The sequence below is a fragment of the Phalacrocorax aristotelis genome, chromosome 1 (assembly GCF_949628215.1).
Source record: "Phalacrocorax aristotelis chromosome 1, bGulAri2.1, whole genome shotgun sequence".
In the NCBI taxonomy this organism is placed as follows: domain Eukaryota; kingdom Metazoa; phylum Chordata; class Aves; order Suliformes; family Phalacrocoracidae; genus Phalacrocorax; species Phalacrocorax aristotelis.
Genome location: NC_134276.1, coordinates 167741439 through 167768737, shown reverse-complemented (window position 1 = coordinate 167768737; position 27299 = coordinate 167741439). Strand labels below are relative to the sequence as shown.

The following is a 27299-nucleotide window of genomic DNA, read 5'->3' as shown; positions in this document are numbered from 1 at the left end:
TGCCCCGAGGAGTCCCGTGTCAGTACTATCTCATGGCCAAGTTGGACTTCTAGCCTTCCTTCAGCCACTCCCAGCACAGAAGGGCCCAGCTGTCAAGAAAAAAATGCATCCCATGGTAGGAATCCCGTGGCAGTGAGCTGGGCCAATGTCCTAAGCTGAGTGGAGCATCCTGGCCCCCGCACCAAACCTGCCTGGACAGCACCCATGCATCCCCACGTGGCTTTGTCAGATCCTCTCTGACTGACGGCTGAAATGCTTCTGGTCACTTTGCGAGATCTGTCTGAGACCTGGCAGCTATGCCCGGTGCTGCCAGGACACCCCGGCTTACTGCCCAGAGCAGCCCAAGAGAAAAACAAATATATCACATCCAGTTCTTCCACTGGCCCAGCAGGGACTGAATGTAAGCCCGCAGTTAGTATTTTGCCTGTGGGCTAAGACCAAGTAGGGGTTAAGAAAACTTGTGTATAATTTTTTTTAAAAGTTTGGGGTTTTTTTAGGGGATCTTAAACTTGCTTAAATTTTGATGCTAATGCTCTAACTTAGGGGATATTCCTCAGGAGTGATCTGGTCTAAACAAATATAAAAACAGAGTCAGATTTTATAATCATATTGTGAAATGGTAATGTGCTTCCCAGCTTTCATGTCCTCGGTTTTACAGAGAAGGTTCTGCTAAAACCCCATGTAGATACTGTTACATAAAGACAAGATTGAAGTCCCCATCTCACACTTGAATGACTGACCGTAATTCTTCAGAATTATCTTTCCTGTGACTTTTTCAGGTGAAACATACAAAAATGCTCCCTCTCTGAAATCCTACTTTCTTTTCAGAAGTTTTTCTTACCTCTCCCAGCTAAGCAGCCACAGACCCCACAATATTTCATCCCTTTTCTGTTAATTCACACACGTGTCTTGCTATCATCTTGGAAAAAATCCTCTTCCCCTCCTGAAGCAATGCACTGGCAACCCCCTGTCTGGTATGCACAAGTTGGGTGACACTGGACCCCCCAAATTGCAGCAGCCTTTGGGAATTGTGCCAGGCAGAGGCCTGGCACAGACTGGGCTCAGCCTGAGCTGCCCCAGTCCTATGATGGAAAAGGTGGTATTGGGAGAGGAAACATCTTACCACTCCCTGACCCTCCTTACAAACCACGGGGCTATGTCACCCCCACACTGGCACATCGCTTCTGGGACATGTGGAATAAGCTGTAAGGCACCGTAAAATGAATCAGCCTCACTGCAGAAACGTCACCTTTGGGACTCCTGCCACATACATATTTATAATAGGAGTTGAATTTCCAGTCCCCTGGGGGCCAGTGCAGGGGCTTGTTTCTATTTCTTGCTTTGGTTTTCAGTGCAATTTTGGCACCTGATTCCTTCCCACAGCACCACCTGTTACCTGCGTGCTACAGTTCCCATAGGCTATAGCTGTACCGGAAACGTATTTGGCTGCAGGCTCTGCTACAACTCTCAATGGTGCTCCGGGACACGCTCCTGTGCAATTGTATCCCACCAAAATAATCCTGAGCAGACAGCTCCTTTCAAAGACTTTCTCTCAGGGAACATCTGTGGAAAGCAGAGCAGTGCTACTTGAAACAGCCTTATCAATCATAAAGCTGTACGCTTTCAAATTGGTGTATTTTAGGATGTTGCAAGACTAGCTCTATTAGAAGGAAAACATGCTGTCTGCTTCACGTCTGAGACCATAATTTAGGTGAAATGAGAGTTCCCTGAAGAGCTGGACAGATGCCAGACCTCCTTACCTCGAGTAACTGCCTGATGATTTTTTAATGATCTTTTCCTTTCTAACGTTATTCAGCCAATATGCTTGACTGCCCTGGATTTCCCTACTGCTGCTCCGCCAGCAAAGCCAGGACTTTCAGAGCCAGCCAAGACAGGCAGAAAGGACAAGATGGGTTGGGGGCAGCGAGCCCAGGGTGTCCCAGGGCTGGCACGGTGCAGGCGTGCCATGCCTCAGGCATCCAACACATTGGCTGCTGCTGTGCCCATCACCTTGCCAATGAGTTAGTGGCTCTTGCTTCCCTGTGATGTGGGAGGACTGGGGTTTAGGCCTTGGTCAGTCCCAAGGGATTTGAGCTCAGACCTCTTGTGATGGGAGTCCCCTCAAAACTGGAGCACAGGGTTTTTATCCAGAGAAGGGTATTGCAAAGTGCAATGGAAAGCCTGGGAGTGAGAGGGGAAACCCCAGCTCTTCTGCCTCTCATTTCAGGAGCCAACCCAGTATTTGAGGATCCTCCAGAAGCAATGGCAATCAGAAGATCCCTAGGACATTCAGGGAAGCTCTCCTGCTTCTCTGTCATCAAGATGACCTGTGTTTATTATCTTTTAGATATTCTGTTATTGAGAGTTAGCATTTGGGGGAAGAAGGGAGTCAGGAACTTTAATTTATTTGAAGGATCAACCTGAAATAAATAAACTTAAATTACTGTGGAGAACCCTTGAATGACCTGATGAGTGAGTGATGAGTGACCTGGTGGACCCAGCACCTCAGCCTCAGACCACCTCCCCTGTAAACACCGCTTTTGCTCACTGTGCTTGGAATTCAGGGCATCACACATCAAATACCATATACTTGGACCTATACCACACTCTACACCATTCCCTACTATTTTTAAAACTCTGCTCTCCTGCAGTGCAGACATTGCTGAGTGTGTGTACATACCACATGGAAAACACCGGCTGCCTTGATGGGCTTGAATCCGGTGACGGGGACGCAGTGGTCAGCGTGGCCGTTGCAGAAGCAGCTGCCCTTCACGATGAAGTCATAGATGGCGTAGTGCAGGGGTGCTGGGGGCTGCCAGGGAGCCGGCCCTGCCGGGAGGCAGGGGCAGCCCTGCCGCTCCAGCAGCTGCACCCGCAGATTGGTGATCTTCAGCTGCGCCTGAGCTTCCGCGCTGTACGGGTCCTCTGTGGCATAAGGCGGTGACAGGGCTCGGTATATCACCTGGGCAGAGAAACATAGCATGGGAAGCAGAAAGGAGGATGTCAGCCAGCCCTGTGGTGGGCTGGGGTGTGGGATGGCAGCGGGAACATCCCCTGGGAGCATGCACCAGGCTTTTGTGATGCTCTTCCCCCTTCGCAAGCGGCGGAAGCAGCAAATCCACCTCCACCCCGGTGTGCACAAAGTGACCCCCTGTGACCCACTATGTCCCTTTCCACATGATGTCCAGACCCTATGGGTGTCAAGTGACATTTCATCATTAACTTAAAGGAGAGGTCAGTGCCGATGGTGCACGGCATGGCCCAGCGCAGGGACTGGCAGTCCTGCATATGATGCTAGGTGGGGGACTCTTCATTAACCTTCCCTCCCCCAGAATTGGCAGTTTTTTTAACAAATAAAGCTCAGATTTCCAAATATTTGGCTCTTATGAGTCCCAGGCTGCTTCCTAGTGGAAAAGTGATTAGGTGTGGCAATTAGTAACAGCAAGCTGATAGTCGAGAAAACCAAGATAAGAAAGAAAAAAAAGTGGGGGGCTTCTGAAGTTTAAACAAATACTTATCAGTCAGTCATTGTTTTAACTTGGGTCTGATTGAATAGGTAAATATTGTCGCAAGCTGAAAATTGAGAGCACTAGATTAAAAAAATTAGCACTAACTCATCTTCTTGAAGAGGTTTATTTTAAACTTGTTGGTCAAGGTGCCATATAGCGTATATCTCACATAGCTGCTATTGGCATAAAACGACACATTTACAACACATGTATTAGTTACTGGTACATTAACTTATAGTGACACTTTCTAAAGAGTTAAATAGCTCTTCACTGAGTAGCTGCCGAAGGCTTGGTGAACTACAATATTTGTAAATGTCAGTTCCATCAGTCGCTCGTCAAGCATTTGAGGGTGTGACGCAGCCTAACAGCTTGATGCACTGCTCCCAGCAGCCGTTTAAAACCACCTCAACTGCCCCGCTGCCCTGCTGATACCACCCATGCCACGTGAAACAGCAGCCAGCCTCCTTTGGACAACAAGAAGGTGTGCAGCAGTGAAGGGTGACCATAGTTTCTTGCCAGGAGGTGCTGCAGGGCGCCTGGAGACAGGCAGTGGGCAAGCCTGCTGGCACCGCTTACAGGGATCACAGCTTCCTCTCCCTAAATACAGTCCTACCAAAGGATGCAGCTAATACGCTTCAGCTGATGAAGGCTTCCCTTTTGTTTCACCAGGATTCATGTATGCTTGAAATAATGATGCCGGTGCTGCCAGCTCGCCAGCCTGCGGGCTTTGCCTGCTGACTGCTGCCTCTGCCAGCCCCACCACTGCTGGCACCGCTCCTGGCCGGGACCTGGATTTTCTCCAGAGCTGCCAGGATCCAGCCACAGCAAACTTTGTCCTGGCCTGGAAGGAGATTTAGAGCTCATTCTAGAGCTGAATGGCAGCAGTGTGCTTTTGCACATCCCATTGGCTTGGTAAGCATGGTCACCACCAGCGTGCCAGTGACAGCGGGGCTTGGGCGTGCTGGTGCCAGACACCGTGCGCTGGCAAGCACGTCACAGCTGCAGCCCTGTGCTGCCATCCTGCAGATGCTCCCTCCCAAAGGTATTCCAGCATCTTCTGCCGGAAAGACGTTGATAAGGGAGAAGGTTAACCGGGAGAGGTGGTCAGAGGGCAAGGCTGGTAAACGGTACGCCCCTCGTGTGGAAGTGTTGAGTCTGATAAGGGATATTAATAAATAGTAACGTATTTCAAAAGGGCTTTTTTTTCCTCTCTTTCAGGGACATACTGAGTTTTTTCTGCTTTCCTAAGAAAAAATATCAAACAGATATGAACAGAAACCCAAGTGAACCCAACTCTCAGGCCCTGCACCTCTCCCCAAGTCTTGTTATTTACCCAAATTTAAATCAATGTCATTCTGATCACATTTACTTATTAATGGCTTTGTGAACACAAGACGCTTTCAGATATGGAAAGAAAATTCCTTGGGAAACATCCAAACTGGTGACATTGATTTCCTTTTGGTAGAGATGATAGAAAATGCTGCACCGAGAATTTTCAGTAAAAACTAGCAGTTCGGGTTCCTTGTGATTACATAAATTGCATCTCAGAGAAATCTTTGTTGGTCCTGAGTCAGATGAAAGCAACGAAGGAAATACATAAAAGGGAAAAATCTGTGCTAGAACCAGCTGCAGACTTTCTTCTCATAATCTTCAGTTTTTCTTGTTTATCTGCCCCTGTTTAATGCACGTGACTGATGCTTGTAGCTCTACTAAAGACAATGCAGCCAGGAAATCAATAACCCTGAGTGGCTTTGTGCTGAAAGAGTTACGTCTTGCCTGTGTGGAATTCAGGAGGAGTTATGCTGCTGATTTCAATGGGGCCAGTATTCCTGCTCAGGCCCTAAAATGTTACAAACATTTCTTTTTATGGCTACTTGAAAACAGTGATGCTAAACATGAACCCTATCTGTAATTCCCAGGGGCTGCAGGCTCTCAGCCGCTCCCCCTGGCTGCCCCGTATTGCTCTGGCTGTGCCCAGCAGCCCCGGCACCAGCTTCAGAGCCTTGCTGCACCCTGCAGCACTGCAATGTAACAGGGTGAGCCTGGTCTCAGTGCTGCCAACACAGTAAACTCCCTCATCCCTCTGTCCCAGATGCTAGTAGCTCTGTTTTAATAAAATACAAACCAGTCATTATAACATGTAGGACGCCATACAAATAGCAGTTCTCCGCTCTGCCCCGGCCAATTGAGCTGTAGTCCCCAGAGGCTGCATAAGGTCAAGGATGCGTTTCCCAGCAAGATCTCCCTGTCCAGTTGTTAACCTCGCTGATTTATCCCAGCCTATCTTGGGAGTCAGCCTGTCGCTGGGGCCACACCGCCCTCATACAACTGTTATGGGTCTGCACCCCTGTGCTGCCCAGCACATCAGCCCCACGTACACACACGGGCCGGTAACAGCCTTCCTGCGTTTACCTCTCTTGAACCTTTCTCTGCAATTGCCCCACTGATAGGACCAGCCCTGGTCTGCAGCGTCACATCTGTGAACGAACCATGGTTTGCACAGCAAACCTGGCTGGGTTTTCACACCTCCAGTTCTGCCGTAATCCTTGGCCAGTGCAGTCAGAGTCCCCCTCAGCCAAAATATTGTTTAGTTTTAATGGTGCAGGGGAAGCACGTACGCAGGATTTGAGAAGAACATGCTGCCAACATGCATGTGTATCTGACAATGGGGTTTTGCAAGCCTATCATCTCCCTGTTGCCACTGGGCCGGACTTCCTCTGACCGACTCTGTTGGGCCAGCACTCCCCAGCCGCCCTGAGACACTCGCAGTGATGTGCCCAATCCACAGCTGACGTTTTCTCTTCCCAACAGCTCCCTGCAGCCCTTTGGGTTTATCTTGCTAACAACACAGAGAAAACATGCACGCCTGGCTCAAACCACAGGGACAGAAACTCTCCCCAGCATCTCTGCCACTGCAGTCGTGGACCTGGCACGTGTCATGACAGCTTTTTAGCTGTTGGGGCACCCCTCTGCCAGACGTGACAGGGGGACAGCAGTTCCCTACTGTCCCCCCAGAGAAGTTACTGCCTGCAAAGCCATCAAGTCCATTACTCTTCCCATCTCAAAAGCATTGAAGGAAGTCAAGGCCGAAGGTCCTGCCAAAGACAGCTCTGTTGCAATTACATAAGGGGGATAAACAGGTCAGTGAGGTACAGAAGAACAACCTTTTTGATAAATGATGCCATTCCTGTTTTCACAGAGCAAGGCCTCTGCCAGGAGAAAGCTCCATCATGCACAGGGGAATGCACCTACCCCCTTTGGAGAGGAGCAATGGCAACAAAATCTGGCCATTTGCCTGCAACGAGTCTCACCAGAAAGCACTCCACAGTAACCAGACCTCTGGCTTTCCCACTGAAGTCTCTCCGCATGCGGGGTCTTACTGACAATATGTCAAAGCCCAGCATTACAATGTTGGGTAGGCAGTGTGACTTCTCCCAGTAGTCAGCACTGCATATGATAGCAAAGGGTGGGAGGCCTGGATCTTTGAATCAGCAGCTCTATAGTGCATGCACTAATCCAAATTTTCTATTTTGTAGAACAAGTAGGAAGTAATAAATTGAAAACCCACGGAACTCTATGCTAGACATGCCATAACATATCCTATCAGAAAGATATTTTCATTCCCAGTGTTGCTAGCTCACTATAAATCTTAGGGTGCTTGGGATTCTTCTTGAACATAATCCCAGGAACTGAATCTTTATCTCAGCTTCCATTTAAAACTAAGTATCTAGCAATATCTCATATCTGAGGAGTAAATGTCACAAGCCAGGAGGCAAATAAAAAGAACCTCTGTCTTTAAAACAAAATATCAGTATTTGGGGTAATGCTACTTCCATGTCATGTGGAATTATGCTGTCGGATCCCATGTCCTATAAATGCTACATCTGCATGAAACAACATCAATAGCGAAGTGATTTAAAACTTGCATGAGGATTTTTTGGTGGGGGAGAGGTCTCCACACAGCCAAATAGGAATTGTAGACTGCAGTCCCTGAGTGAGGAATGCCACTGCTATGCCTTGAGAGGGTTGGGTCCACCTGGCCCTCCCGGTGCGATGCCCAGTGGTGGCAGGAGGGAGCCCACTCCACCAGGGGAGTGGGAGCAGAGAAGCTGTCCCACAGTGCCTTGTGTATGTCATAGAGTAAAAATATTCTGCTTTTCAGCTGGACTGCTCCAGCTGGCTGCAGCTTGGGCGCACCATTACACAGACACCCTTTAATAAATTTCCACAGTATTTCAATTTCCTTATGGGCTGTCATGAGCAACTCTTCCTCTGTTGATTACTTCACTTAATTTTGTCTTAGTGGTGCAAGAAGCCTTAGCTACTTGTCATTCCGCAGATGCAATAATGTAGCTATATATATAAATAAAACAGCAGCCATGAACATGGTGCACTCAAGTAACCGTTTGCACCACAATGATCTCAATTTATAAAATCATAAAAGTCCCTTTGCAAGAAGTACCCTAGTATGTTTACACTCGAGAGGCAATGAAAGGACAGCTTTATATATATCCACAGTGGGAAGGAAAATGCTAAAGAATGATGCTGAGAGCAACAAAATAGGCTCTGAAGTCAAAGTTGCCTGAGGAAGTCAACAAAACCAGTGAAAGATTTGCTGCCAGCAAAGCCTTCTCGATGAGTCACGGGTGCATCTCGGATCACTGGAGCCTCCACCCACCACAGCTGCAGGGACCCGGACCTTTGTCAAGATACAAGTGTCCACAGCAATAAAATGGGGCCTTTGTGTTGCAAATGCCCATGACACTGAAGAGACACAGGTGATCCACAAGAAGCTTCTTCCTCACAGGCCTTCAGAATTAGGCACAGCCGCAGAGGCCATGGGCAGGGACCCACAGTCCCCGTGTGTGCCCCTTCCTCAGGTCCCAGCACCCAGCTAGAGGCACAACGCTCCAACCTCCAACTGGGAGACCAGCCTCAGCCAGCGTTTCTGCCCCCAAGCCTGGGAGACATCAGGAGATGGTTCACAAAATGACACCACCAGTAAATTATAGACAGAGGGGATAAAAAGATAGGCGACTCAAGAAGCATATACACATGGGAAAAAGCCAACAAATGGGAATACAGCAGAAATAAAAGCAATAAATATTAAAAACATAACTGCATTTTAGTTGATTGTAAATGAAAACCAAGGTGGTAACACTGCACAAAGTGGTCTGTGTTTTCTTCCCAACAAGATCTCTAGATTGAGATTGAGGGACTCTACTCTCTGTCATCCAACCTGGATGCATGAGAATGCATCTATAAGCACCCTATAATAATGACTTATCCATATTAGTGATTTGGCTCATGGGCATTTGATAAATTCAGTACTGCTTTATTTAATTTTTGCTGGTGATTTTATTCCTTTCAATGTATTTTACAGGAGCACAGGAGAAAATAATAAGAACAAAAAGAATGTAAGGTTTTATGTCTTCTCCAAATAGAGAGATGGCAAAAGCAATGAGGGGTGTGCACCACCATACAAAAGGGCATGTGAGGTCTCGGTACATGCTTAATGGAAAAGTTAAGGTTTGCATTATGAGTCTGCAGCTTCTCTTGGTATGCAGGCACTAAATAAATGTGGCTAATTGGCCTGTATTATGGGGCCCTGCTGAATCTCCACATTACTGGAAGCTATCTGGTTCAATTACTGCCTGGACAACACTCCGAAAATGTAGGCAGAAAAGGTGTTGGTGGAGCTCAGCCAGCGTGTCCAGAACCTCGTCTCTTTGCCTCCTGAAAAATTTGCCTCAAGCCCAGCAAGTGGCCGAGATTAGGCACTGCCTGCCAGGCACTGGGGCTAAGGCAAAGGAGAGCCCTCATCCTCCACATCCTGGCCCCAGGGTATCCAACTGCTTGCCCAGCATTGCCTCTCATCTACTTGTCCCCACAGCCCCCTACTGCTACTTGCAGCCGCATGCAACTGCAGCTCAAGCTGAGATGCTCCATGCTGCACCCACGGCACAGTACACCTCTGCCATCCCCAGCCACTGTGTGCCTGTGCCCCATCCTCCCGTGCCTCCCTCCACAGCCAGCCCAGCCCATCAAACAGCCCAGGCCCTCTCCCATAAGGACTACCCAAAAGTAGCAGCTGCTTTCAGCCTTGGCTGGTCTTGTTTGGAGAAGCTTAGCTGGGAAATTTTATTGGGCTGATTAAGTTTTCCTTCTCAATAGATGTAAAAGTTAAAAGTAATAATTTCTCTTGGTAAGCGTTACAGAAAGCTCCAGGGGCAAATAAAGCTGATTTGTAGAAATGGGTAATTTAAAAAATCATAACAATGATGCAACATGTATGTGCCCACTGAGGCTTTCTGTATCATCAACCTGCCACAGTGCCTGCTTTCAACTTCCACCCAAGAAACTGCATCATCACCACAAAAGTCTGATTAGACTTTTCTTTTTTTTCACTTGCAGAGGGAATCAGATATAAATTTAGCTGCGGAAATTCAGCACCAGCCAGGTGCTCCTGGTTCAAAGAGGATGTCCCCAAACCTCCTTCACTCATCCCTGCTTGGTCACCTCTTGGTGGTGCAGGGGTGTCTTGAGACTCATCCCCTTGCACCTTCCCAGGAAAGACTAAATAAGCTTAATTAAGCCCAACATCCTACGCAAGAAAGACTGAGGTGAGACGGTCACTGTACCTGTGAGGATGGCTTGACTTTCAAGGTTTGCCGTGCCAAGTGGCAAGACTCATGCCACAGCAATAAATCCTATTTGGTATCTACAGGGAGCAGATACAGTCCTACCTGCCCCAGCATCATTGGGGACCCCTTTTTACAGTGGGAAGCATCAGGCACAGGAGCTGCCTGGTTCAACGGGGCTTCCTTAGGCCTGCCAGTGCAGGAGCAGCTCAGGTGCTCTGTCTGTCAGATGCATGGTCAAACCACCAGACCTAGTGCCTACAACCAACGTATTCCCTGACCACATACGTCCTCTGAGAGAGACAGGTACTCTGCAGATAGGTTTTTCTTGTCTTCCAGTTTCAGTATTGAGGGCTCAACCCCATGCTAGCACTTACTATCCCAGTCAGTATGTTAGTTTCCAGGGATTTTTCTGCACCAGTGTGGTCAACTTCTGCCAGGCTCTCTCCTTGGCTTTTTTCCCAGAGGGGAGAGCTGTGCCTGCAGAGGAGTGTTTTGCTTGTCAAGCCTTCCCATATCTTTTAGGTTAGTTCTGTACTGAAACAGACCTTATGCCATTGCACTGCATGTGTATCTACATGTCTGTCCGTCAGTCCACCCTAAAAACTTTTGAAACCACTGGCTAACTTCAACCACATTTGGGAGCTACATCTTAAAGGCGTTCAGCTCCTAAAAGTTTTATGAAACAATCTTGTTCCTTCACAAAATCAAGCCTTGTGAACTCCTCCCCCTGTGAAGAAGCCACAGTGCTGGTACCCTCCATTGATAAAACACTTATTTGATGTATTACCACACCAAGCAAAAGAGCTTTTAAGAAAGAAACCCATGTGTATCTCTGTGCTATGTCCACTGCAATGACCCTAGGCTGAAAAAAAGACTTTTTGGCAGATGCTGTAAATAATTCACATGGTGTGGGAAGTTCATCAGCCTAAACTGGGCAGGTATCATCACCTCTAATATACTTTGTTTTTCTGCCTGTGAGACGAAGTGGACTGGAGGGAAAAAGAGCCTCTGTCTTTCTCACTGAGAGGTCTGACCATTCCCGGCACATGCATATTCACAGTGCACACTTCAGCATCACCTGGGTGAGATAAAACAGAGAAATCGGGAAACCTGCCTCACCACTGCGGAGAGGTGGCTGTTGGAGACACTAAGGTCAAACTGAGCAGTGGGGCCTGTCTTTTGGGCCACAGTGCTCTGTCCATGTCCCAAAGCAATGGTGACAGAAACCCGCTGTCTACTATCAATGGTACCCCCTGAGCTCCTCGAGATGCTGGAGAAATGGCACTGTATTTTGGCCCATGCCTACAGCCCTTCTGCAATCTTTGACAGCACATGAAAGAAGGCAAATAATCCCTTATCTCACCATTCAAAAGTTAGGCAATCTTACAAAGACTTCAGGAGGAAAATCCAACTACTTCAAACGACTGGCCCTTGTGGGGGCCTTGGCAAGTTAATTTATGCCAAGACAACTTTTATTTTTTGGGAAACTCATGGCATTCTTCCACCATTCTCAAAAGTAAGAACCCATATGGAATGAGGTTCTACTCATGCGCAGCAGCTGGCTGGTGAGGGGCTGGGAAAGGCATGAAGAAAGCTAGGCAAGAGCCTTGGAATTTCTCCAGGATCCTAGACTTCTCTGGCAATAATCAATCACCCAAGAGCCATCTTCTCAGCTTCCTTTCAACATCCCACCGCACAATTTCATTAGATGAAAATGAAACACTGCTAGGTCATGCCTGTCTTCATGCAGATGACGATCACAGAAGTAATATTCTCTCCAGAAAAAATCTCTCTCCAGCTCAAAACACCCCAAAACATTTTGATTTCCTCACCTCCAGTTAACGGTGCTTCTCCAAGAATAGATAGTTTATTCCACAATTACTTTATTTTGCCTAATCACTACTTTCACTCATCAAACAAATAGAAACACTCAGTTTCTTGCCTCACAAAACTCTGCAGATGGAGAATATAATTAGCTATGCACTATCAAGGAAAATAATTATTGCTTTTTTCTCATCTTCAGCATTGCTGTTTCCAAGGCTGCATTATCCCTCACAGGAAAATGAACCAGCACATTTCAGCTGATGATATGAAGAGGTCCTTTGACTGATCAGCAAGAAAAATGGTATTTAAATACTGTTCCCTCCAGCAATTCCCCTCCTTTCCCTATCCCCACAAAGATTTATGTTCTCAGCCTCGGCCTGCTGGCAATACCTGTTGTGCATATGGAAGACCAAGAAAACCTGGAGCTACCTCCAAAGAACCAGACAGAGAACTGGATTTGCTTGTTCATAGGCAGGGCTGTAAGAAAAGCTGGCTCACCCCGCAGAGCTGCAGAACAACTCCTTTAACAGCTCCTGAGCATGATGCACCACTGCAAAAGCCTGCAAGGCAGCAGGTTAGTGTTTAGGCAAGAATGCCTGCGTACTAGGGATCGAGGGGATTTCTTTCAGCCTAAGAGTAATACAATTTCATGAATATTTTTCAGTTGCTCTTTTCTATGGTGAAAAGGCTTTGTGTCTATAGGGCTGGTTGCTTAAACCATCCAGTTACATGAACTACACTGAATTTTGGGAAAAAGAACACCTGTCTGAATTATATGTAAATTCACATAATCAAAAAGACCGTGAGAAACAGCACTGCCCTTTCAACTCATGGCTACAGATTTTGACCACAGCAATGAGGGATGCTGCATAGAGACTGGTGATAGAGAGTCATGGCATATGTGTCTAGTAAGTTTGTTTTTGGACATTAACTTCTTTTCTTCCTGGAAATGTTGCCCAGGGAGAATTTGAGGACGTCACCATTTGTGTAGGATTTGGAACGTTGGATATCTGGATATCTCACGCCGACACCCATTGTGCATGGTGATTAATCTCAGCTTAAGTCCCCATGAGCTTTTGATCCAAATCTTCTGAGATGTGTTGATTCACTGCTTTAGGTTACACACTTCCTGTGCAACCGGTTGTATCCAGGAATCACAAACAGAAATATGGCAGCCCTACTTTCCAGCCAGCGAACTGGGGAGCTTGAATAAGTGAGCCAGTCCTCCCTTCATGCCAAAAATGAACTGTGAAATGAAGCAGTGGGGTGCAGTGCCTGAAGAGAGGCTCTGGCTGCCCCACTAAAATCCCGTAGCACTCTTCTCAAGGGAAGCAATAGTCCCGCTAACAAGGCCAGATGCCAATTTAGAGAATTAAATTCTGCCTACCCAAATTCCTCTTGTTTCATGTGAGTACAGTGCTCTTCACCTCCTACATAAGAAGTTTGGAAAGGGTCTCCTGGAGCCCTGGGACTTATTCCCTCCTGCTGTTGGCAGCCTACAATATACCCCCTTTCACAGACCGGTCAAGCTCACACCAAGGAATAATTTGTTTTAGCCATAAGTGAAGGCCGATCCAGAAGCCCTGATCCACAGTTGTCAGAAACTTGCTGTTCTAAACGAAGCACTGACGATACGCACTGTTAAATACTGGCTATGCTCCATCCCAGGGGCGGCTGCATTTCAAGAGCTGGCCAAGCGGAAGGCCAACCTCCAAGTGTCAAAAGCACTGGGAAAGCCAGGGAGAAAAGGAGACAATGAGACTTTCCTGTGGGCTAGCTGCAACAGGGGGAATCATGCAGAGGATCACCAGGCAGGTTAAAGTGTCTTGCCCCTCGCATGCCCTGTTCCTCCACAGGTGCTGAGCACCCAGGAGGCCCGGCAAAGGGACGTGTCACTGCTCTGGGACTGCCTGCAGCAGAGAGGGAAGGTTTTGACACAACCTCGCCCAGAGACCTTGCAGTGTCATCCCTGGTACTCCACATGTGGAAAACTTAAAAAGCAGGTGCGGGTGCCCAGAAAACAGCAGTTGTGTTGCTCAGCCCTGCTGGTGCCCAGTCTCTGGAGGGAAAGTACTTTTCACGGTAAAATTCCATGGAGACCCAAGGTTTGTCTCCACATGTGCCCAGAACTGCCCCTGTCTCCTGACCTCCCAGGCACAGATTAAAAAATAAGCTCAGGTTTCCCCTTTTTCCTTGAATCCCCTTTTTGCTGCCCCATTATTTAAAGGGAGAGGCTCCCCGCAACCCGACAGTGCTAAAGCCAGTGGAAACATTGCACAGGGCTTGGGAAGATGGGAGGGAAAGCTCAGGGACCAAGTCAAGAGATGCATCTCGCCACAGCCATGGGCAAGGCAGCTGGTGGGAGGATGGTGCCCTGCTGGCCTGCGGCTGACAGCACTGCTGAGCAGAGAGCCTTGTGCTGTGCTGGCCGGCAGGCATGCATCCTGTTCGCCTCTCATGAACCCTTGCCAGCCACCCCTCATTTAATGGTCAGCCTCTACAGCCCGGGATTTCTAGGTTCCTACATCACTACATTGGCTCTGGCCTGGCTTTATTTACTTTGTCTTATTAACTTTTCCCTTAGAAATCATTATTTTTGTGCTATGTGTCCCCACATCTTGCTGAATTCACTGATATAATGCAAAGAGTTGGGCTGGGTCTGGCCATCACCCCCATCACCCCTTCCCCCCTCTTTTACACATGGCATTTCTATACAGAGCCTGACAATTTGCGTTTTTCCAAAGACAGGATGATGAGGAAGGTGCTGTTAAAGAGGTTTTTTTTTTTCCTACAAAATACACTTCTACAAAGCGTAGAGATGGGACTTAAAAACATACTTCCCTAGCCATGTCCTCACGTGTCCTGAGCACTGCTGAACACCAGCCAGGATCCCTTTTTCCTTCTCGTCAGTCTGGGCCTTTGTTTTCTCTCTGTGCAGACAGCAGTGACAGAGGATGATCAAAAAAGCCATTTGCAGCCCTCTAATGGGCTGACATCCGACGCTGTTTTGAGGTTATTCTTGCATATTTGCCCAGACTCTTTGTGGCGTCCTGAGTCCTGCAAGTGGCTGAACTCAAATGTCCCGTGACCCATGAGATCCTCGGAGGATCTCCGAGCAATGGAGATGAACCTTCAGTTCAGGACAGCAATGATAAGCTTAAAACCCCGGCTTATTCAGGCCTAAAAGACAGGCCAAAAAACGGGCAAAAGCTTCCAGGCTGCAACAGAGTGTTTCTACAACCCAAAATTAGGGCTCCAAAGTAAAAATCACTGAACATCTTTAGCTCCTGTTTGTGTCAGTGAGTGTTGCAATTCCTTGCTGCCTATCAGGGCCAAACCTGTGACTAGCAGGACACAATTTACTTCTCTACACAGCTAATTTCAGGTAGAACTAGTAGGACTGGTGTTCAAATCCTTAAGGAACAGAAGCAGGCTGCATGCAGCAACAGTGCAAAGCAAAACATTTGAAGGTTTTTCTGCTATAGAAGGCACATGAGATCAATAAAATGGTCAGTAAGACACACACCCCACAGTAAAAGAGTGGTATGTGACGTTTCAAAAGTTAAAAGCACGTTAGAATTTGTTGCTGGAATATAGTCAAGCTGCAAATATGCCTCTCCTATTAATAGCAAACAGCAACAATAGCTGAGGTCTCCAAGTGATTTATTAGCAGTGTTCTGAATAGATGAACACAAAAATAAGTTAATAATTTACTAAAATCTTGTCAAGGAGACTCTACTTCAGTAAGTCCTTTTATTCTGGAGCTTGTCTAAATGGGGACACTCAGGCGAGCTAATCTGAGTTGACCACAGATGGGACTGTAAAGCGAATGAGATTAACTGCATTGCAGAGTGGACAGTCACTCTTGCTCACAGTTAAAGAATTAACATCTGCTAAGGGCCCCTTGTCGATCAGCCCTTAACAGAGATCAGATTAAGCTGCAAAGGAAGAGATATTAATATGATCTGAACTATGGGAGGGAAGACAGCCTTTTATGCATACTAATAAAATTGGCATTCCTGTCTGAGCATGAAGCTGGAAGAGTTTATTTCTGCATCTTGTTTACTTAGATTATGTTTGGCTGGGAAATCCAGTTCTGATTTCCCTTGCAATAACGTGGCTGAAGGGTTACACCCTGGAAAACAGTGGAAATACTCTGTCTTTGCAGCACATTTGTATGGTCCAGGCTGAAACTTGGTCTTAGCCTTTCTTTTAAAACACAGATAACGCCAGCATTTAGGGGTTTCTGTCTACCCTGTAAAACTGCTGCTGTGAAACAATTAATTCACGGAATTTAGCATGGGGAAAGTCTTCAGTGACCCCTCTGCATGCAGCTGATCCAAAATTATTCCCTGACAGGGAAGGAATTTCTTGTCACCTTCACAGTGTTGCAAATCTGACCCCTCAAATTGGCAGACGCTTGAAGCTTGCTGGAAACCTGGGTTGGTTGTACTGAGGTTTCCTTCTCCTTCCTCTTTCTCTTTTTCCCATACTGGATGGGCCCCATGATGGGGGGAGCTCCCCACAGCAGTGCCAGTCTGCAAGTGGGTTTCTGAACAGGATGCAGTGAGTGCCTGCGGATGCCAGGGCAGAAGGCAGGTGCCCACCATCTGCCTCTTTTCCTTTGTTCCCTACTGAGGAGGGGCTCAGTTACTTTCTCTGGCTCCTGGATCTCTGCAGACAAGCCATTGCTTTCCTGGCTGCTGAAAGAGTGGTACTTCTCTGCATGAGGTCAGACTACAGCCAGGCTGCTCCAGTGCGGGGTTCAGCTTGGCAAAGTGTCTGAGCACGTGCTGACCTGTGAACTCATGCTTATTTCTGCCGAGAAAGCCTTTAAGACCAAACCCAGGGCATCTGTGCAGTGTTCCTGACATCAGTACTGTGCCATGCAGCCTTCAACCTCTCTCCTCTACAGTTCTGTCCAGATCTGCCCTTTCCTTCCTAATCCCACCATTGGGCTGTTGATCCTCCAGCTCACGCCTGCTTCAGAGTGGAGGACTCAGATGCACCCAGAGCAGAGGACAACCATGCCTGGCAGTTTTGCAACATCAGGGACAGGTAGCAAGGAAGGGCAGACAGCTGCCAAGTCCCTCCCAAGGTGACTCTACCTATTAGTAGACCTGCCAAGTGTCACACATGGCATGTGACATTACCATGGCTGGCTCCCACTGCTGTGGTGGCCTTTAGCTCAGGTAACTGCAGCATGGTGACAGCCTGCAGCCTCCCCATGAAGACCACTCTCCCAATATCCTCCACCACCCTGGTCCCACCACTGCAAGGGAAAGCCCAGAGCTACTCTACTAAAGAAGAAAGATGAAAGGTGTCTCCCAGAGCCAATTCAGCATCTCTCATTTCTCCACCAACTCTGAGCTCTGGATCTTTGAAATGAACCCGGAGACTTGGCAGCTTGCTTTCTGTGGTATCATAAATCTCCTCAAGAACAACATCATGGCAAGTTGTGATGAGGGAGGATTTTTGATAAGAGTTGAACTAGGCATCTAAGGAATGACTCATGATGATGAGGGCAGAAGAAATGTAAAAAGTCTGATTTTTCTTTTCAATAAGAACTGAAGCAGATACACCTTTGCTCCAAATTAACACATGTGATTTATTAAAAAGAGGCCATAAGCCCCTGAGTACTATGAGCTTCTGCATGATGCTGCCTTGAAACAGGGCTTGCAGGCACCATAATGCTCAGCAGAAACACGGGCCGATCTGCTCTGGTGCCGGTTGGGGCGAGCTGCCATCTCCTGAGGTCTCTCCTGAGCTTTGCAAATTGCTCATCCAGGGGTACGGGCAGCAGTGACTGAGCTGCCAGCAGCATGCAGAGACCCCACCATGCCACAAAACCCTGCAAGCCCTGACTCTGTGCCTGGAAATGCACATGTGGTGTTGAAATGTTTGAAGTGGGAGAAAGCGGTATACAGACGGTGTGATACACAGTTTGGATCACACGTTATTGTTGTTACACTGCAGCTAAAAAACTCAAGAAGGTTAAAAAAGAAAACCAGTAGCACTCGCAGGATTTATGTTTGTGCTTTAAAGCAAACTGCAGAAACTGAGCTCCAATTAAATAATACCCTTCAGACTTGGACATTTCAGATGACTGCATATTTGAAACCACTGTTTCAAGTGAAATTACTGTTTCCATATGTCTGAAATTAGGTGCTACCAGAAGTGGGAGTAAAGCACAACATAACTCCAAAGAGAACACAAAACTCTGATGTTTCTTTAGGTGAGATACATGTTGCTATTGGCAGTTACAAGTAATTGCTGGAATGTAGCACACTGTAATAAATTAAATGTGATATTTGCTAAGCACGCAGGCTTGCCATCTGGTTGCCAGAGAGCTGCTGTTATTACTTTGCAGGTAAAATGTGGTGTTTAAGTGCAGGGAACTGAAGTGTGCCATATAAATAGAAACTTATAAGCTCCAGCCCCTTGGACTCAATCTTTGTTTAAAACCTGGAATAATTAAATGATCTTGATTTTTATAGCTTCTTTGCAATAACACAAACTAAAACAATGCCAGAAGAAGAGATCCCACAGGGAGCAAGCTCGGTAAACAGCCTCCTTTTGCAGCATGCTACTGCAGATGCATCAAACATCACCAAATCCTTTTCCTTCTTTAGAGAGGCACCAGTTTCTACACACAAGACCTTGAACCTACTGTCCCCACACATTTCAACAGCCAGTAGAGGAGCCAGCCTGAGGTTGGGATTTGCACAGGTTCTTGCCAGATACAGCCCCTGTCCTGCTGTGCCCATACATCACTACAGTGACCGCAGTGCAAACTGCGCCGGGGTCCTAGCTACGTGGGGACCAGCACAAACGAGGCAAATACTGCCCCAGATGATGCCCTGGGTTTCTTATCCCGAAGAACAATCCCTGGGAAAGCTGAAAAAGGAGGAAGCAAGTCACACTACTCCAGAATTGTCCCCCTGGCTGGCCTGAGAGCTATAGATTTCAGTCCCTGTGCTGTATCACAGGCTGGCATAGCCTTATGATTTGGGTGGTGGGACACAGGCTGGAAGAAGTGCTGAGGGACTGGAAAATGCTTTTCTTTTGTAGGTCCCACATCGTGGTTAGCCCTGGTTCAGAATCACAGAATGGTTTGGGTTAGAAGGGACCTTCAAAGATCGTTTAGCCCAGCCTGCTTGCCATGGGCAGGGGCATCTCCTACTAGATCCAGTTGTTCAAAGCCCCCTCCAACCTGACCTTGAACAATTCCAGGGATGGGGCATCCACAGGTTCTCTGGGCAACCAGTTCCAGTGCCTCACCACCCTCATCATAAAAAATGTCTTGCTTATACCCAATCTATATCAATTTCAGTTTAAAACCATTGCCCCTTATTGTGTCAGAATAGGCCCTGGTGAAAAGCCTCCATCTTTCTCATAAGCCCCTTTACATATTTCACTGTGAAATGAAGTTCAGGCAGCTTTTTGGGGGCATGTACAAAGGGAGGCAGGAGAAGAGAGGAAGATAGCAATTTCTCTCACCAGCCGTCTGATTTAAACTCTGCTGGCATAATTAAATAATCATCCTGGATATGTCTGGCAGGTGTGGAGATCCTTGTTTCTGAGCTGATGAGAGCATGGAGCAGCTTCTCCTACAGCAGGACACCAGCTGCCTCCGAAGACATAACTAAGAGGTGCACTTTGGTGAACAAGCAGCCCTCAGGCTTTCTGCAGAGAGTGGCTTCCTAGCCAGAGCATGGCTAGAGGTGACCCCAAATGACTGCAAAGGGATCTGAACAGGTGATTTTTTTTCAGATGTGAATGCTGGTCTCCAAGAACCACGCTTTCACCTCAAAACGTGTTATCAGCAGAATCTAAAATTATATAACCTGATTACTAATCAAATTTGCTCCTTTCTCTGTGTTAGGTCAGAGGGCAATTTTAAGTCTGATTAAACCTTCAGACAAGCTCATTAAATGAGGCCACTAGAGGGAGCAGCCTTTAAAGTCCAGGGATGGTCACTGGGGATGCATCCCCACCAGTGGGGTCTTCGGAGGGCAGCCCTGCAGCCGTGTCTCCCAGGGGAGGTTCTCCAGTGCCGCAGGACAGGCTTAGGCACCAAAGGGAAGAGCACCTCCAAGCTTGGTAGCACCTCCAAGCACATGATTTATTATCTGCTGTTTCTGATATTGGAAATAATCAGATTTTTCACATGTATTTTTCCTTTTAGCAAACGTGATGGTTTTCATCATTTTTTTTCACGCTCCTTTCACACAATAGTAAGTGTGCACAGGGAAAAAAAAAGGTTAAGTATAAGGCTTCTTAATTAGCTGGCTACTCTGGCTTATGGGAACTCTACTTCAGTGCGGTCAGTAGCTATTTTGACACTCTTAGTTCTCAGTGAGGGTACTTACTATTTAAAGTGAATCTGGCCACTGTTAATTTTAACATAGTTGCATTTTGGCCAAAGCTGGACCGATTTGCATCACCCCAAAACCACACAACTGCAAGGGGTGCAGAAGACCGTCAAGAGCAACATTCCCTTTGGCTTTCCTGAGGAATCAGCAGCATCCCTCTTCTTTGCAGTTGTGTGAGAGGGTTTCACCATTTCACCAGGTGAGGGGAGAGGAGTTCTTTGGGAAAGGGGGATTACAATCTCAGCAAAGTGAGGGGCAGGGCAGTGCCTACATCACCTCGGCATGAATTACGTTAATTCACCCTGTGAAACAGATCTGATGACAAGGGATGCCAGTGCAGTAAAACAAGAAGTGTAAACACCAGAGTGGAGATTGCAAAGGGAAAGGGGGCTAGAGCGAGGGCTTTCTCTTCCCGACCCCAGCAGACCTACCTCTCCTCCGGTGCAAGGGAAGGGACTTGAATATCTGGAAGTGCAAATGGCTCCCCTCTGACTCACATCATCCTCCAGCCCGAAGGTGGCCGAGCAGTTAGCAGCAAAGTATTTGTAAGGCATCCATGTCTCGCCGAAGTCTTGGGAGCGCTCCAGCACCATGGCGGCTGGCCTGGGCGACTTGAAGACCAAAATCAAGTGAGTGAAGTAGAAGGTGGCTTCCAGGTCCAGCTGGATGGTCTCACGAGGGGCGTCCTGGGCTGCCTGCCACCAGGTGCGGGGCAGGCGGAAGGGGGAGTCGGCCATGGCGGCAGGGGGGTGGGCCAGCCCCGCGTGGGCCCCGCTGCACTGGCCGCAGGCGGGGCGCTTGCAGCGATGCTGGGCGTCCTCGGTGTAGGCACAGAAGGGCTCGATGGCGTGGCGCCCACAGGCCGTCTCTGTCCGCAGCGCCCGCCCGTGCGCCAGGTTGCCCATCCGAGGGTTGCAGGCCTTTTCGCAGGGGCTGCCTGCTCCCACCGCGCTGCCCAGACCTGTAAGGCAGAGAGCGGGGGGCTCAAGCTGGCTCCCAAGGCAGGTGCATACCACCCCAATGGGAGCAGACGTGCCCCACAGCATGCTTTTTGGGGACACTGACCCCCCCGAGACCCCGTGGAGGGACCGAGGGAAAGCACGGCACTGCTGCTCAGCGTGTCTAAAATAGCAAAACAAACCAAAAAACCCTCAGGACTTCCCTGTGCTTGGGAAAATCCCTACCTAGAGTTGCAGAGCAGAGCAGGCAGCAGGGGAGGAGGGATGCCTCCACCTCGCTCTCCCACCCTGAGTGACCCAGAACCGGGCTGAGGCTTCGGGGGCAGTGGCCATGGCCATGCCACCCCTGCCCTGAGGCCTCCAAGGAGCTCCAGGTGGTCCTGGGGAAGGTGAGAAAAGCACAAGAAAGATGGACTGCCAGTGACACTGGGGCGGCCAAGGTGGCATGCTGGCGGAGGCCAGGAGACAACCATGGGGGATGGAATTGCTGCACCCCAGCTCACCGTGCAGCAGATGGGGTGTCAGGGGCACGAGAGCTGGTAGGAATATCTCCTCCCATGGATGACCTCAAATCTTCACCGCCCTTCCCGACCCCTCCACCCGGTCCCCAAACCTCCCGACAGTCCCTGAGGTCAGTGTTGAATCAAAGCACTGGTTAAGTTTGAGAAGGCTATCACTGATGTGTGTTAAGGGAGTAAAAAAAAAAAAATCCGTGGTTGAAATGATGCTGGCAAGCTGCCTCACAGCTGAGGCTCTGTGGTTTTTGTTCAAGTTTCTCTGGAAGCCTTGTCGATTTATAAAAATCCACAGTTAAAGTGTCAAAGGAAAATAAAATCACCATGGGGTTTGGTGTGAAACCATCTGCAATGTAACCCTCCTGGTGCAGGAATGTTTGATTAGGGGGCTCTCCGCCTCTTTATTAATAAATGTAACAGTAGGTCAAGGCTGTATTCGATTAACCAAAAGTGTTTAACATGAAAAAAAAAAAAGAGCTCTGATGACTTGGATGTGGGCAGGCCAAACCATCTGAGGTGCATAATGTCTTCTTTATCACCGGCCCAGTCATACACAGTCAGCTTTGTGCACCAATTATTATGGCTTCTTCTTGGCGTTTTTGTTATGTCCAAAGGTCGTTTCAGTTTAGCATCCAATAAATCCTTTATCTGGGGTTTATTCAGCTTTTGTCTACAGTGTCACAGTTGCAATTAAGCTATATTACGCACTAGCAGAGGCTAAGCCTTCAGAGCCTGACAGCGTTTCCCACTCTTCCTGCTCCTCAAGAAACACCCTGGAAAGAAAATATTTCTACCACCAAAGGTCTATACAGGTTTTCTACACTGATTATTCAGAACAGATGTGGACCGTTGCTTGTTATGCACCCATTAAAACACACTTCTGAATCCAGTCTCTGGATTTCACTGGGCAAACAGTCTTGGGAAATTTTTAGTGAACAAGAAATACTCCGTCAAGTTGGCTTTCTACCGGGACCTGGTAAAAACGTGTCTGAGATGATCTATATTAACTGTGCAGAATACATTTACTCTAGAAAAGTAAACAAACATAACTGTAAAATCAATGTAATATCACTTACATCTCCTGAACATCCTTTTCAAAACATTGTATAAACATTAACTAACCTACGCAGCTCTCCTGAGAGGTAGGTAGGTAAGTAAGTGCTATTACCATATTATCAGTTAGGCTTGCCACAAGTTAGCCTAATTTATGTCTTTGGCTGCTTTCCAGGATTCTTTGGCTATACGTAACACAGCACAGTTAGCTGCTAAACAAATAGATGAACATTCACTGCGGTTCCTTCAGTTGCGGGATTGCAAGGCAGGGCGAGGGATGAGGTAAATAGATCAGGGCTCAGACAGCACCCTGAGACAGGTCAAGATTATTGTTTGTGCTCATCTAGTCCTTCTGGTATTTTGCACATCATGGATTACTGCCTCCAGGGAGGCAGCGGAGGAGGACCTGACCAGTGGAAGGTGTCCCGGTGACTGCCGTGGTGGCAAGGCTCCGCGTAGCTGTTTCCAGGGCAGAGGCAAGGCTCTGCCTGAGCCTGGCCGGGAGGGGCTGGCTACCAAATTCCCATGTGAGACCCTGGGAGCTGAGGGTATTTGATTGCTCCCAGCTCCTGCTATGCTCCGGCCCCGGTCACCCACGGTCACTGACCACAGCTGTCTTCAGGCCAGGCATGGAGGGTCCCTTCCTTACCTGGGGCCTGATTTGGGGCCAGGGACCTTGGCTTCAGTAGCATTTGAGAAATGCTGCTGGCACACAGACCCCGCTTCCCATCCCAGCGGCGGGAAGGGGGGAGAGGAAAACCCCTTTGAAAGGGTGTTTGTTTTCACTTGAATTGGAAAGAGTTGCATGACGGATGCAGAGCACCGCATGTTATGAAAAGTGACAGCTTTCTAATGTAATGCTGCCTGCCGCAGGAATTCAGTAAAAGGCCAAATGAGAACATAAAGATTTTCACGCCGTCAGCCCCAAGCTCACAACTGCTCTGCCACAGCCCTGGAAAAGGTGCTTTTCCTTACTCAACTTAATGACTCTACCCAGCTAACTACTCCCGTTGTATACACTGTACATGCCACCGGACTGGGATCTTCAGTAATGAGTAAGAGCATGCAGCGAATACCATGACTCACCTGTAAAACATCCATGGAAAATCATATGCTTCCTGCTTAAGCATTTTAGCAACACTTGCCTTGCGATGTTTCATTTACATCTTGTGCCTGATTAAACGTGTGTTTCCCATCTGGGTTTTTTTCTTCTTTTTAAAGAAGAAAATTGGCACTCGGCTTGCGACCGGCCGAGGAAGCGTTATGCAAACTGTTTATTCCCAATTGTCTCTGCTGCGGCGCGGCAGGACCCCGCTGCGGGCGGGTCTGAGCGCAAAGTGTTTATGCTGCGGGAAGGGGCTTTGAAAACCCAGCCTGTCCCGCCCGCTCTGCCTGCCTCGCCTGCCGCCCCCCGCCCCCCCGCCGGCTCGGGGCACCGCCGCCCGAAAGCGCTTGCGAACCCCGCAGCTCCCTTCCTCCGCGTCCCGCTGCTCCCCTGCTCCCCAGAGGGGAGGCAGCCGGGCCCCGCTCCCCCATGGCATCCCCCGGCTCCCCCCTCGCTCCGGCCCTGGGCCGAGCCCCCCCGGCCCCGGCTCCCCCCGCCGCAGCCTCGGCGGGCCCGGACCCCTCTTTGTCCGCGGCGGGGATCGCAGCCCCGGCCCCAACCGGTGCTCCTGCCCTTCCACACGCACACCGCAACCCCACATACGCAGCGTGTACGGACACACGCTAGCACAGCATGCACGTGTGTGTGTGTATATATATATACGTATGTGCGTGTACACATATACGTGCCTACGCAGACATACGCGTGTGTAGCCAGTGCGCACACGCGTGATACCCTGGGCACCCGCGCGCTCCGATGTACACGCAGACATACGCGCGCGGATACATACGCGCGCAGGGAGGCGCACACGCGTTTGCACACACGCACACGCACACGCGGCCACGCGCGCAGCCGGCCCCGCGCCTCCCCCGCACGCCCGCGGAGGACGGACGACGCCGAGCGCCGGACGGTCGCGACCCACCTGCAGCAGCAGCGGCGGCGGCGGCGGCCAGCAGCGGCGGCGGCGGCAGCGGGAGCAGCAGCAGCAGCAGCAGCAGCGCCAGCCGCATCCCGCGCCCCATGGCCCAGCGCCCCATGGCCCAGCGCCCCGCCGCCCTCCCTGCGCGCCCCGCCGCCGCCCCGCGGCGCCACCGGCCCCGCGCGGCATCACCGCCCCGCGCGCCACCGGCGGGCGGGCGCGCGCCGCCCCGCCGCCCCGCCGCGCACCGCGCCGCCCCGCCGCGCGGCGCCCCGCCACAGCTCCCCACCCCTCCCCGCCCGCCCCGCCCTCCCCCGTCAGCCCCCCCCCCCCCCCCGCCCCCGCCGCGCCGCGGGGGGGCGGTTGCCGGTGCGCGGCGAGGCGCGGTATTGCAGCGGAGGGCACCCCCGCCGCCGTCCCCCCGCGGCAGCCCGGGGCTGGTGCCCGGGAGAGAGCCCAGCGCCCCGGGGCAGGGGCCGCCCCGCAGCAGCCCCCGGGAGGCGCCGGCTCCCGCGCCGTCGGGGCGGAGAGGCTGGAAGGTGAGTATTGAAAGGCAGCCGTCCTCCGGCCCGGCTCGGCTTTAAAAGAGCGACATAACTAAGACGCTGACTAAGCCCGGGTTGCTCAAAACTTCAAAGACGTCTCTGGTTTTCTTGGCTCTTTTCTGGCAACTGAAGGACTCGCAGTGCGATGGAGCCACGTAAACGTAAGAGGTTTTCCCTCCCTTCCTGGGACTCGGCGATCCCCGCTTAGCTCACAACTCTTAAGAGCCATGAGGTCCCACGTAGTCTGATCAATTCAATCGCACTGGCCACCATACCTCAACAGAAGTTTTGGGCTCTGAAAATAGGAAACGATGGAGTTACATCTACTTTTCACTGCCAGACCATTCCTTTCTGTCTCATTCGATCTGTCTCAGCAGACGGACGTGAGGAGAGCACGTGTGGAGCGCTTCTGAGCAGCCACTCTTTTCACTTACCTGAATTTAACCTGGGAGGTGAGAATGTTGTAAGCATTAGAAAATGTTTTTTACAGTTTTCTCCGTGCTTTGAACTTGCACAACTTAAGAACAGCTCAGTTTTAAAAGCCACCGCGATGGTATCTGAAGACCACCATGATGTCTTCTGCAATGTATTTCAAAAATGCCACACGTTCAGGGCTGCTCAGGGTTATACCACCATCAAAATGCTCCCTGAGAGGTATTTAGTCCATAACCTACTGATAGCAGTCAACCGTCTGACTCACAGGGCGGTGTTACCTCTATACCTATACCTTAAAAGGTACAGGTAGGCTGATCTTTGTCATCTTGCTAGTTTTTCAGTGCTGACTTACATACCACAGAGAAACATTTTGCTCCCGTTGCCGCTGTCATTTTCTCTGCCCTCCAGATAAGCGCGTCTAGACAGGGACTTCCAGCCCCTGGGCATCCGTCAAGCCCCCACAGCCGCTTGCGAGCTACTCAGGGGCTTGTCCTGCAGCCCGCCCGTCATGCAGTGTGGGCTGCACCCACGCTTCTGAGCCTCCTCATGGCGGTGACCGTGGAGGGAGAGGATGTTCTGGAGGGTTTCTGCCTAAGGGTGATGTGTTGCTGAGGAATCACACGAGGGTTTGTGTTGTTACAGCCAGGTTGCAGCAGTCACATCATGCATGGCTGGGAAAGGAAAAGTGCAAGCCACAGGGGAGGAATTTATCTCCATTGTAACTCATCACTCATAGTTCCCTCTGCGTCAGAATTGCCAGGTGGTAAGTCTGACGTAGGGTGATAAGTCTGGGCGGACCTAAGCAAGAGCTCACACTACTGTGTCAACCCATTTGGCGTCAGGAGCACAGGGCAGGTTGAGGTCCATGTGCAGGAGGGGTAATTGTCTTGACAGGAGAAGACGGGGCTGACTAGGGCAGAGGGTGGCTCTGGAGAAATCCCTGGGGCAGGAGGGAAGGAGATGAGCTGGACGGAAAAACTGCAGAACAAAATCTTGAGGGAGGTGGATGGTGGAGATGGCTGGAGAGGGAGCGTGCAACCAGGCTTGGGCTTCAGTTAGAAATGAGAGGGAAGAGCAGTGGCCAGTGAGGAAAAATGGGAGGAGAGAGGCTACATGGTGGGTATGGAATTGCATGGACAGGAGAGAGAAAGAGTGTGTGGTAAGGACATGCGTACAGCAGTGGCAGGGGCAGGAAGTCTGATATCGCCTAAACAAATCCATTGCAGAGAGGACTGGAGAGAATAGAGGACAAGTTCCAGATAACCACAGGTAGGACATCCAAAAGTCAGCTTGAGTATCCAAAAATTTGCGAGAGCTGATGAACTCCCCTCACCTTGGTAGCAGAAGCCTGCTCCGTCAAGGCGTGGCTGGTCCATGCCTTGGTCCTCATAAGCCAAATAATTGAGTTGCACTTTC

General features: G+C 49.5%; 1 protein-coding gene across 2 annotated transcripts in view; it reads right to left on the bottom strand.

The window, feature by feature from the left end:
• The window catches only part of NTN4 (netrin 4), a 50859-nt gene extending 25769 nt beyond the window's left edge, over positions 1–25090 (bottom strand). Inside the window, exons 1-3 of one of the 2 annotated variants that reach the window (XM_075080542.1) lie at positions 24907–25090; positions 20784–21313; positions 2681–2962 (exon numbers count right to left, since the gene is read on the bottom strand). In XM_075080542.1, coding sequence (XP_074936643.1) covers positions 2681–2962; positions 20784–21313; positions 24907–25021 — 927 coding nt within the window. In that variant the 5' untranslated portion in view covers positions 25022–25090. Of the gene's footprint in view, positions 1–2680; positions 2963–20783; positions 21314–23965; positions 24093–24906 lie in introns of those variants that run through there. The other variant, XM_075080550.1, reaches the window with a different exon arrangement.
• Between the last annotated feature and the right edge of the window lie 2209 nt (positions 25091–27299).